This window comes from Hydra viridissima, unplaced genomic scaffold (assembly GCF_058129835.1).
Source record: "Hydra viridissima isolate aposymbiotic clone 2 unplaced genomic scaffold, HvirCarnegie_v1 scaffold_2, whole genome shotgun sequence".
NCBI lineage: Eukaryota > Metazoa > Cnidaria > Hydrozoa > Anthoathecata > Hydridae > Hydra > Hydra viridissima.
The window spans coordinates 17,130,173-17,143,478 of NW_028324301.1; the positions used below are offsets into that span (position 1 = coordinate 17,130,173).

The window sequence follows — 13,306 nt, forward strand, 5'->3', positions numbered from 1 at the left end:
TCCTTCAAGCGGGTAAACTCCAGGTAAAAGGGGTATACCCTTTTGATGGGTTCTTTGAAGAACCTCTTCGGATGTTTTTTATTGGAACTGTAGTAAAGAACTCTTTGGTTTTTTAATACCAATTTTAAGAACCCTCATTGATTCTTCAAAGAACCATTCGGCTTTAGAGTGTATGACAAGTTGTTTAGTAATTAGCTAAAGAAATACTAAATGAAATATTTACTTTACACTTTCTTATCAATATGTTCACTCTAATCAAGTGTTTTATTATAATAATCTGTTTTTTTATACAAACATTACGTAAAGTTGGTGGTAGACGATACCGTCAATTTTTAAAAACGGATACCCGCATTTGTTACTCGAAACTGAATGCCAATGTAATCCTAATTTTCGGTTGTCATCTCCCTAATCTCTGTATCGTAGTATTTTCAGCCTGATTCTGAAGATTAGAAGATTAGTTTTTGTCGGCATTAATTCTTGGGCAGAGCAGCCAATCTTGAGCCTCTTAAATCACATTACTTCCATCGAGGAAGTACAGAAACCTTGTTGGGTTTTTGTTTTGTTATTTTCTTCAGTAACTGTATGAACTTAGTCTTATTTAAAAATGTGTTTGGGGTTCTGGCACCAAAGTAGTCAGTTCTTACTGAAAGTCTCCTACGAATACCCAAGTACACGATTTCTCTTATATACTACTTTTTCGGTATAACAACAAAAAACTAGGTAACCCGTTGCTCAAACCACTAACCGAGACCAGTTTTTGTAACCGTTACCCGAGAACTCATATCTACACCAGACACAAGTTGTGTATGAAGGAATTTAAAAAAACAAGAACAGTTGTTATTGTTTTTTAGTTAATAAAAATTTTTGATAACTATTAGGAATAGCTATAGTTTTGTGCAAATAATTGCATCAAAATCAAAAATTATAAAAATCCAGAAAATTTTCGGTTTTCTAACTCTAATAAAATAAAAACTCATACACTAATATTTTGTGTGTCCTCCTAGTGCTTCTATGACTTTCTGCACACAATTTGGCATGGAATCTACCAAATTACTACAAATGTTTTAGATTTCTGTGTCATCAAATCAAATCTGAAGGATAGTGGTGGTAAGCTTAGTTTTAGTTGTGCAGTCATGTTTTCGCAGTCATTTTTTTTTTACAATTGTCCAGAGATTTTCAATTGGATTAAGATCTGAGGAGTTGCCAGGGCTCCGTTTCCATTTGGAAGCACTTTTAACATCTCTTGAACTAAATGTGTTAGCAGAACCTCAATGTAAGTGTCAGAGTTCATCATGCTAGTAACTGGGTAGAGTGTTCCTGGTTAAAAAGCAGAGAAACAACTATATCGGTCACTCTCTAAGGTCTTTCGTTTTCGACCACATTTTCCTTGTCTTAATGGTGATAAGCTGTCTGTTGCAATATTATTAAGTGTAGGTTGGTTTACTGAACATGTGGCTATCTCTCTAAATTTTTTTCTTGGTGTCCATCTTTATTTATTTACTTTTTATCTTTCTAATCACAGTTAAGTTTTATAGAAAATGTAAAACAACAAGTAAAAGAACAACAAGTAAAAAGAAAAAAAATGTTTAATGCAATTAATTTGCACATTACTGTACTTAAGGTGAAAAGTTAAAACCGAAAGCATCTATTTTGTTTACTACTATATCTGGTTGTATTTAAAAAAGACAATGTAGAAATCACGGTTAAAAAGTTTTTGTTTTGTTTAAACAGTGTTCTTGAATATTACATAGCAAGTCAAATTCTTATTTTTAAAGGTGCGGCATTTGGAGAAAATAACTAAGTTATTTTCTCTAAATGTTTATTTTATATATACGCAGGACCTATGGTGACAACTTATAGCTTAAAAAAAAGTTTTAGTTTCGAAATAAATTTAAGAGAAACTTTCTGTAAGAATCAGGCAAGGCTCAATAGTGACCCTCTTCAAAATCACTAATTTTTTTATATGTTGTTGAAATTCACGCTAGAAGCTCAATTCCAAAATTTTTACAGAAAATATTCATTGCTTCTCTAGATATTGGATTTCAAAGTTTGATTAAATTTTTAGAAATATTGACTAAATGGTGCGGTAAGCATTTTTAAACTTAAAAAAAGTACAAACATAATACTTTAAATTAGGAATTGCACTTGATTATTGTTTATTGGCTAGTTTAGACTTAAAAATTGTAAATTAGATAAAAGAAAGACTTTGGCCTGTCTAAATATCATGCTTCAAAAGTACGCTAAAATTTATTTTTAGTCTTTTTGAATCTTCGTTTTCATCTAAAGCCGCGAGAATCCCATAATTTTTTTTCTTAGTTATCAATCTTCAACAACTTAATTACCTTAAAATATAAAAAAAACTATGGGCAAGTAAAGGCTTAATCGCAAAATCCAACTCAAAAATGAAAGTTTAGTCATTTGACGCATTTTTTGTGACCACATAATGGCATATTTGATAGTAATTCAAAAAAACATACATGTTGTTTTACAGTTAATTTCTTAACTTATTTTTTAAGCTCATTTGTTCATTAATTTGTTAGCTTCTTCAAAATCATTTGTTGCTAAGAAGTAATCGCCAGCTTGATTTATCGGGGGACTTATTTTACATAAGATGTTGTCATCAGAATATATAATGCTATCTTTCTGGTTAAGCCATCGATAACAATTTTTTCCAGATTCCGGATGAAATTGAAAAACTCGTGGAAATGTATAACAAAAGTGACGCAACAAGTCAACTGGTCATTTTGGCATTTATTGATCATAATAAATACACAAAGCAATTTTTATGCGACACATTTACATGCACAAAATATAAAATAGAACTTGCAAGAAAAAGGAAATCCTTGCAAAATGGGTTTGTACTACACCCAAAAAGTTTATTTACAAGAAGTAGACTTTCAATTCTAAAATGTGAGCATTTTTTAGATTTTCTCTTCTCAAGTGGATTATTACAAGACGTTTCTTATGATATTTCCAAAATGAAGTATGACAGTGGTGATGTTGAAACTGTAGCCCGTGCCATTTTAACAGCAAAAAACAGTCATACCCTTTCTGATCCTGAAAACATTAAATTGCAATCATGTAGCATTTTGAATGATTCTGTTATTTTATGAATGCAATGAATTATTTGAAGTTTTAGATGATGTCAACCAAATAGGAAATGAAAATAATGTTGGTGATGATGTATTATATGACATTAAAGTTTTAATAAGCAGCATCACAGAGTATATGAAGCACTTACTAAGAGATGCACAGCAAAAAAAACCAAAAAATGATGCATATAAACAACTAGATGACAAATCAGCATTTTGGTTGAAAGGCTATTCACAAAAAATATTGCCCGTGTAATTTCGAGAGGACCAGAAGGACTACTTTGGAAAGAAAGGCATCAGTATGCACATAAATGTTTTTTTTACAAAAAAAAAAGTCATTCTCAAAAAACACGTTTACCTAACAATTATGTATCGATTCGATAAAGGTGTTTCCTCTGTTACCTCTATTGCTGAATCAGTTCTAAATCAGTTTCGCCTAAATGAGCCAGAAATAGTAAATATTTTTGCGAAGTCAGATAATGCTAACTGTTATCATGCTAATTATTCAGTCGAATCTATGTACAAGCTCTGCAAAAATAAGAATTTTAAACTTCTGCGGTACGACTTTAATGAGCCTTGCTGAGGAAAAGACCAATGCGATAGGGAAAGTGCATCCGCTAAAACAATATTGAGAAGTTATGTAGATGCTGGCAATGACATAGTAACAGCAGAAGATGCTGCAAAAGCAGTAAAATACGGATATGGCATCGAAAACGCAATGGTTAGCGTTGCAAAAATTGAGCATGTTACTTTAACTGGTCCTAAAATTTCAAATATAAGCAACTACCACTCCTATGAGTTCCAAGAAGACTACATGACTTTGTGGCGATACTATGAAATTTGAAAAGGAGTTAAAGTGCTACACAACAACCTTTCAGTTGAACCATCAATTGAATTGAAGTACTGAAGGAAGCTTTCAGCAAACAACTTAGGGAAAAAAAAGGAAAAGAAATTATGGCTTAAATACACTACATTTTTGCCAGAAGACAGGTTGTATGGAATATTTTGAAACAATTATCGAGTTAGAGGGACATATGTTGATAGGGCAGCACAAAAAATCTGAAGAATTTTCTTCTTTAGATAAAGTAAAAAAGATTTACACTGAAAAGATGAAAACAACTTCGCAAGTTCATCAAATTATATAACCGCATTGGTTAAGATCACACCTACCCCAATAAACAATATATACTCTCAAAAGTTCAAAAAGTTAGGTTGGGCATTACCAACAAGAAAGACGTTTCGTTTTTCCATAGAGCAGAAAAAACTACTTTATGAAAACTTCATAAATGGAGAAAATACAGGAAAGAAGATGTCACCAGAAGAAGTTAATACACTGATAAGAAAATATCTTACCGCGGATGAGTTCGTTTCAAGCCAACAAATAAGATCTTTGTTTTCTATATGGAGTAATCTATTAAGAATTGGAAAATTGACTGCACCGTCTATTAAAGAAAATGATAACAATGAATTTGAAGATGAAGAAGCCGAGAAAATCAAGAAGAAATACATAAACTTGCAACTGAACTTTCTGTTATATGGAAGAAAGATGATTGGGTGGCAATTTTTCACAAAAATCAATGGTATCCAGGAGTTATTGCAGAGGTAAACGAGAAAACTAAAAAGTTAAAAGCTAATAGCATTGATAACAATATTAAAATTTAAATCATTATTTTTTATAGAAGTATTATGTTTCATTACGTTATTCATAATTTTTTTAAAATTTGTTTTAATATTTTCAGATAACTGAAGACGGTACCATAGGCGCCGAGTTCACGGGGGCAACAGGGGCAGTGTTCCCCCAGGAAATTTATACTAATAATATATTATCACGGATTATCATGAGGGCGAGAGTTTCTATTCGCCCTCGAGATAATCCGTGATAATATATTATTAGTATAAACGTCCTGGGGGGGGCACTGCTCCTATTGCCCCCGTGAACTCGGCGCCTGTGGACGGTACTGTAGTTGGCAGCATGAAAAGTGTATCTTTTGGAAAAAATTATTATCGATGGCCAAACCAGAAAGATAGCATTGTATATTCGGATGACAACATCTTATGTAAAATAAGTCCCCCGACTCCAATTAATCAAGCTGACGATTACTTCTTAGCAACAAATGATTTTAAAGAAGCTAACAAATTAATGAACAAATGAGCTTAAAAAATAAGTTAAGAAATTAACTGTAAAACGACAAGTATGTTTTTTTGAATAACTATCAAATATGCGCATACCCCACAACTATTATTTTTCTATCTGATCATTAAAAGAACAATGTTCACGTTTCTCTTATTCTATTTCTTGTAAACCCAGGGCTTTAGCCATTATGTGGTCACGAAAAATGCGTCAAATGACTAAGGGTGGAATGCAAGAACCGAACTTGAGTCAAGTTCGACTTGAAATCTCAAGTTCGACTTTGTCAAGTCAGACTTGAAAAATTGACTTGAGCGAATGCGTAAACGAGACTTGAAAATTTCAAGCTCGTGCTTGAGAAAGTCGAACTTGAAAAATAGTCGAGGCGTTCAATTTAGGGCGTTTATCGGAAAATGCACTTCGCAACCAATAGCGGTAATGGATTTTTTTTACGGGAAAAACCTTTTACTGAAACAAATTCCGTGTAATGATATTTGTATAATATAAGATTAAATAAAAAGTTTATAACAGTAAAAAAAAAAAAAGTTCTTGCTATGTATTTCTCATCAGAAAAATAAATTCATCTTGGCACTTTCAGTTCCAAATCCTAAGTTGTTGGTAAACAACGGTTGGTCATATGTACCACTTAAGTGATCAAGACAATTTCTCTTGATTTCTCCATTTTAACAGATTCCATTTGAATTAAAATACATGCAAATGTTCTAGAAAATGCAGAATCTTATTTTGACGCTTTTTGGGGATGATACTATACTACAATGTATTTTTATTTATCTTTTTACTAATACTTTAATGAAAATAATGGTTTTTTTTTAAAAATACTGAGAAAATTACTTTAAACAAAATTAGTTTTCTCAATACTAATACTACATAATACTATGTGTGTGTGTGTATATATATATATATATATATATATATATATATATATATATATATATATATATATATATATATATATATATATATATATATACCATTTACATATGTAAGTATACCATTTACATATGTAAGTATACCATTTACATATGTAAGTCAATAGAGATCACATATGGAGACAGGTCTTCTGAAATTATTGGGCCACTTATAGAAACAGAAAAGAAAACTTTTAAAAACCATTGATAGCATCTTGCTCATTAACACATGAAAAAGAACAAAGTTTAACGTTAAACAAAAATCTCTTAATAAAAAAAAATACAAAAAAGCAATATAATGAAATTCATGATCTTGATAAAGAACTAATGCAAAAACAAATAGAAATAGATGATATAAAAAAAAAACTCTCTCCAGAAAAAGCAACAATACAAACAAAACTTTGTGAAAATTTTCACAGTTAAAATTTTCACAAAGTTTTAAAAAAGCAACACAACAGAATTATTCTATGTGAGGATTATTTTTTTCTAACAATATCAGATCCAAATTGCTTTTGGAATGTTTTAATTTATCACTTTATTTTTTAGTGAAATTGTTTTTTTCATATATAATACTATTTTGAAATATAAAATGTAATTCTTTTGAAATAATATGTAGTATAAATATTTGAAAATAATGTTTTTGTTATTACACCCTTTATCCATTATCAGACACAAATTTTTTTTAAAAAAAATAAGTCTGAAATTTGACTTTTGCTTTGTTTCTGCAAAAATATCTTTAGTGAATGCTTTAGCACCACATTCTTCATTGCTATTTTGTATTTGATTGCCTCCACAATAATCATTTTGTAGAAGGGCAATGTTGTGAAGCACAAAACAGGATATTATTATAGCTATGGAATTTTGCAGTTTTGTTCCTAAGGGAATGTTAAGACAAGGGTATTGTTTTTTTTTGATATACCAAAACAATATTCAACAACAACATTCAACATGTGTGTACTTCTCAAGTTGTAATTGTATCTGATTTCATTTTCATTTTTGGGTTAGAAAAAGGTGTCATTAAATATTGTTTATAAGGATAGCCAGAATCACCTGAAACATGAACAACATTCAAAAAAAAATCCCTTTTTGTTTCGGTAAAAAAAGGGATTTTTTGAATTTGGTAAAATCTAAATAATGGTTGATAAATATAAATATTTTCTTTATCTAAGAAAAGTTTGAAGTTTGTATGAAATAGCAAAATCAGATATCCATGAAAACTTATAATCACTTTTGCTGAATTATCAAAGAATCAGCTTCTGTTGGAAACTTTATGTACTGATATCTTTTGTTAGCCATTTGAATTGAAATGTTCTAAACCACTGGACAAACAGTTGAGTTTCAGCTCTTCCAAATCTCCTGTTATTCTCTAAGAGAGTTTATTTATTGTTACTTAAGTATATTATCATTTGTTGGTATAAAATGTTGTTATTTAAAAACGTAATGTAAAATCTACAATAAGAAGGTGCCATTTTCTGATACCATTTCTTGAATATCTACTCACTTGGAATGAACCAGTGGCATAAAACCGAAATGCAATAGCCAGTTGTTGTACAGTTGAAAGAGGGCACCCTCGATTGTTAACATTGTTGTTAATAATGTCATTAGCTAATATTAAAAAGGTTTTTATTGGAAAATCTGTAGCACCTTTTAAATTCTATACCGTGGTAAACTTCTAAAGGATTAGCTCTGTCAATAATAAACCTTGGTATGTGACTTGGCTTATTTTTTCTTCTTCTTCTTCTAAAATTCAGCTCATACCGATTCATTTTTGAACATTTAAAAAAAAGTTTTTTTAATACTTCATGTAATTGTAACTACTTCTCATGAACTCTCTTTTACTCCTTTTAAACGTATCACCTCTTTGTATAACTGCAACTATTCATTACTAAATGGAATTTACTTTTATACTGTATCACAAAAATGTGCCTTAATCAACAGCCTTTTATAATGCTAGGATGTTCGACATTTCAAAAAGCTAATAAACATTTCTAATGGCATCAAAATATGACATGTTGAATCATTACATACGAGTTACAGGATGTTTTAAAAGACACACGTTTTCGCAATGTTAATATTCAGTTTTCTGTAATGAATTCATTTAAAAATATACTTTCACAATGTAACCTTCTAAATTAATTACGTCAATATGCCCAAGTAACTACTTTTGCTTGTTAAAAACTCATTTTCTTACTTGCAAAGGTTGTAATAAGTTATATAGTAATAGTAAAGTTTTGTTACGCATCAGCAAAATGATAATGGCGGTCTGTTTTTTTTTTCAAGTTTGGTTTCAAGATTGGTCTGGAGCAGACTTGAAAAAATGACTTGAAAATTCAAAAATTCTCGTTTTTCAAGTCTGACTTCAGTTCAAGTTCGCTTCTTGCATTCCGTTCAAGTCAGACTTGAGATTTGAAGTCTGACTTGAAATTTCAAGTTGGGTTCTTGCATTCGGAAGGAATTTTTGCTCTCTCAAGTCTGGTTTGAAGTCAGACTTGAAAAAGGTCTATTTTTAGCGGTTTTCAAGTCTGACTTGAGTTGAAGTTCGCTTTGTGCATTCGCTCAAGTCGCACTTTAGGTTTGAAGTTCGACTTCAAATTTGAAGTTCGGTTCTTGCATTCCACCCTAAACTTTCATTTTTGAGTTGGATTTTGCGATTAAGCCTTTACTTGCCCATAGTTTTTTTTATATTTTAAGGTAATTAAGTTGTTGAAGATTGATAACTAAGAAAAAAAATTATGGGATTCTCGCGGCTTTAGATGAAAACGAAGATTCAAAAAGACTAAAAATAAATTTTAGCGTACTTTTGAAGCATGATATTTAGACAGGCCAAAGTCTTTCTTTTATCTAATTTACAATTTTTAAGTCTAAACTAGCCAATAAACAATAATCAAGTGCAATTCCTAATTTAAAGTATTATGTTTGTACTTTTTTTAAGTTTAAAAATGCTTACCGCACTATTTAGTCAATATTTCTAAAAATTTAATCAAACTTTGAAATCCAATATCTAGAGAAGCAATGAATATTTTCTGTAAAAATTTTGGAATTGAGCTTTCAGTATGAATATCGACAACATATTAAAAAATTAGCAATTTTGAAGAGGGTCACTCTAAAAAAGTTGTATTTTTGCCTGAATCTTACAGAAAGTCTCCCTTAAGTCTGATAAAGCGATCCTGGATGGTAAATACTTTATTGTGAGCTTTAATTTTGAAAATGATCCTTGTTACGCCTTTGAAATAATTTCACCATTCTTCTTACATTTGGCTATATGTTAACTTTAGAAAAGGTTCGATCAGAGAATTCGCAATCAAATACAGTTTATGGAGGTACCAACGAAACTTAGCTTTTTCCTATTTAGAAGGATTTTATTTTTCATTTTATATTTTAAAATTCTAGAACTTGTTCTCAGATTGATCTTTTTAGATTTAAATTAGGGCTTTGAGTAACAGACCCATTGAGATAGGGAAGGGGGATGGGCTGGCTGGCAGGGATTTTGCCCTGGGCCTCATTCTAGGTTAGAGGGCTTTTTTACTATATATTTTTGTAAATAAATAGATTTGTAAGTGTATACATTTTTTTACTATTGCACTGAATATGATTTTTTTCTTTTATTATTTTGCAGGACATTAACCTGAAAAAGTAATATCTAGTGTATTACAGATTTACACCCCTAACTAAAGTTCAAAAAAGTAGTACAACCACAATTAGTGAAAAAAATATTACTTAAAAAGTAAAAATATTTACAAACCCAGGAAAAATAAAAAATTAATAAATAATAATAAATACTCTTAAAAAAAAAAAAAAAAAATTGTACAAAACAAAACACTGTAGGCCTACTAATACCATACAAACATTTAAAATAAAACCACCACGAATTTGGTTTTGTTTAATATTTGATCACTAGAAGATTATAAATGTAATTTTTAATATATTATTAGGATATGGGTTTTTTCTTTTTAAATGAAAATCTTACCATATATGTCATATATATATATATATATATATATATATATATATATATATATATATATATATATATATATATATATATATATATATATATATATATATAATGTAAAAATAAATCCTTTTCTTTTCATTTAATTTTCAGCCAACCTCTCAAACGAATATTTTCAAACACAAATTCTTTGTTTTCATCAACTACATCTAAAACTTCTCCTTTTAAAAATAAACAATAACGCTTTAATGCCATGAAAAATGGTACTTTATCTTCTGCCCTTGGTAATTGCGCACACCTAGCACTTGAAGATGGCATAACCCATATGTGAGTGTTGGTCCCTTCAACAACTTCCATTTGTTTTCCAAATAAAAAATCTTTTTTCCCTGAAAATACCTGATAACTTATTTTCCCATTAAAAACAACAATCCGTGGCTTGTACAACCTTATTTTTTCAGCCATTATTTTGCCTCCTTCCTTTAATTCTTCTTTACTTAAGTCATTGCTACCTTTAGTAGTTCGTGAAACCATATTTGTAAAACCAATCTTGTAATCTAACAATTTGTTATCATCATCAGATGTTAACTGCTTGTCAATCAATCCAGACAAATACAAACACTTCCAAAAATGATTTCCTGGTCCCGTATAGTACTTCCCAGAAAATGCAGCTGCAAGTCCAGGATTTATACCAACAAATACAATGTCGAGTCCATAGTCCATGTGATCAGGTAAACCTTTTTTCATTACTTCTTCATCACTCAAACCACCAAATCTGCTTTTCTTACAGGGATATTTATTTGTTATTTTTAATTGCTTACGTTTTTTCTCTTTACCTGTAATAAAAACTGATGGCGGTGCTTGTATCATGTTTGTAGGATACTCCATTACTAATCGTTCGTTAGGATATCTAACATAAATGATATTCAAGTCAAGCAGAATTACTCTTTTTATTGTTTACTGTGTTCTTTGGAAGATATAGGCAGAAAACTACATATTCATAATTATATGTATATTGTTGTTAAATGTCTTTTACTGAGAATCACGAGCTAACGAAGAATTAACGAGCAAACTATGGCAGTCTGCCCATTAAAAGACGCACCTTTTTACGCTGGATTTCCTGAGGATAACCTTTTAAATTAAAACCTGAATTTTACTTTGAAAAATTTTCCTACGGGAATTTGAACAGTAAATTTGTCTTTTTTTTTAAATGATCCTCGAAGATTTCAGCTGCAATTTAGCGATTTTTTTTATGGTATACCGGTTACGTTAGTAACCAATAAATTTAGATAAGTGTAAAAACCAGCCCTCATAATTTTTGTATCATTTTGTGATCATTTTAAATCTATGCTTGGGGCCGTTTAACTTTTCCAACTTTTTTTTTTTTTTCGTAGGTGTTCAATATTTTCATTTTATTTTATGTTTTATGTAGTCGGTAACCATAAGTAATGCAAAGTTCCACTTTAATCATTCAAAGGTTTTAATAACTTTTTATAATGCATAAAAAAGATTAAGGTCTTTTTGGTGATCAATTGCTTTAAAAAATTAAAGGATTCGTCTTTAATTTAGTGCATCTTGTCAAGTTTGATTTTGGAATTGGCTTGATAATGATTTCTCAATAAGTTTTAGAGTGTAAGAACTTATCTTTTTAAACTTATATTTTATACAAAATTACTTAAAACATTCACAACAGGTCAGTAAGGAACGTCGTCAGAATTACGAATTATCTTTTTTTTTCGATAGAAATCCGAACAGGTTTCAAATTGTAAATCAGTCAAAAATGTTTTAACTTAAACAAGGTCGAAAAAATATTTGACTGAAATATTGATCATACAGCCAAAGTAACAACGAGTAGCTAAGGGAGAATTTGCGAAACCTCTAAGGGAAGTATTTCTTGGCTTCCCAGTTCTCCAGATTTAAATCCATTTGGCAACTGAAGCTAGGCATGGATTGGTTTAAAGCCTAGAAAATCTTCTCATAGCAGTTTTACAATTGAGTAAAGAGGAAATTAAAGGTGCACTAAAATCTAAACAAGCTATGTAGTCAATTCCATACCCGAAAGTATTTGAGGAAGAAGACGACGTAATAAAATTGAATTTTGAAGGTTTGAAATAAGTATGTGGTATCTGTCATTATTTAAAACATACCCTCCAAATTATCACAGAACACAACCTCCAGAATATCACAGAACATAGTTATATATATTATATATTATAAAACAGTTATATATATTATATATTATAAAACAGTTATATATATTGCATATTATAAAACATCTACAAGATCGCTGTAAATAAAATGTTCATAAAAGAAAATTTTTTTTCTCGATGAAAAAGTAATATAACACGTTTAACTTCTGGGTTTTTTGCAGATTTGGAAAAAAATACTTATATTATTTGCGTCAAAATAACGTAACTTGAAAATAGGTTGAAAATTAATACAAACAGCCATAATTAAGACAAAAAAATCCTCATTTTATCTTGACGACCGCTATACAAACACCTACATTCTTTTCGTAAAATTTTCATGGATCAATTTCAATCTAATATTTCCTTCAGATCAGTTTTGATTTTGGACTTGGCACAGATGGTTTAATCTAAATGATCCATAAAAAGTCGATAGGACTTAAATCTGGTGTCTACAGTGACTATTTCATATAATTGATCGTTTTTCTTCTTTCTTTTTCGCGCAAATATTCTCTGGAAAACTTCGAAGAGTTCTGCTCAGAAAGTATCTGGGGTGTTATCTGCTCAGAAAGTATCTGGGGTGCTATCTTCCTGAAAGATAAACCCTTATCCGATAAAAGATTTCCAGATAGAGTTCAACTCCAAATTGTCACAATATCTCTCTTTCCTTGGAGCTCCTTTGATTTTAGCTAAATTACCAACTCGGGCTTTCGCAAAACAAACTTAAGTCCTGATCTACTTCATGCTTAACTGTTGGAGCAATACATTTTTGCAACGCACATTCTTGCTTGCATTTTCACTTCAACCCAGTTATTTGATGCTGTGATAAATTGTCTAATTTTTGTATTTTATTGCCCAAGCCAATATTTTTACTTTTAGGAGTTACTATTGTTACTATAGTTTTTTCATAACTACTTGGCTATTTAATCAACGTTCTCTACGGCCATTTAAAACACGATCTCGTAAGTCGCAATACTTAAGGAGTTACTTTGGCTTAAGTTAGCTTCTTCTCTAGCAGTCAG

General features: G+C 30.2%; 2 protein-coding genes and 2 pseudogenes across 2 annotated transcripts in view; 3 read left to right on the forward strand and 1 right to left on the reverse strand.

The window, feature by feature from the left end:
- Positions 1 to 13,306, forward strand: part of LOC145194661 (E3 SUMO-protein ligase ZBED1-like) — a 244,672-nt gene that overhangs the window by 50,705 nt on the left and 180,661 nt on the right. The gene's annotated exons all lie outside the window — the stretch shown is intronic.
- LOC149892255 (uncharacterized) lies at positions 3,394 to 4,389 on the forward strand (annotated as a pseudogene).
- Positions 4,402 to 4,972, forward strand: LOC149892256 (uncharacterized; annotated as a pseudogene).
- LOC145195036 (G/T mismatch-specific thymine DNA glycosylase-like) lies at positions 10,234 to 11,237 on the reverse strand. Its single transcript, XM_080072797.2, has one exon. It carries the CDS (start codon positions 10,984 to 10,986, stop codon positions 10,240 to 10,242), a length of 747 nt encoding a protein of 248 aa, XP_079928923.2. The 5' UTR covers positions 10,987 to 11,237; the 3' UTR covers positions 10,234 to 10,239.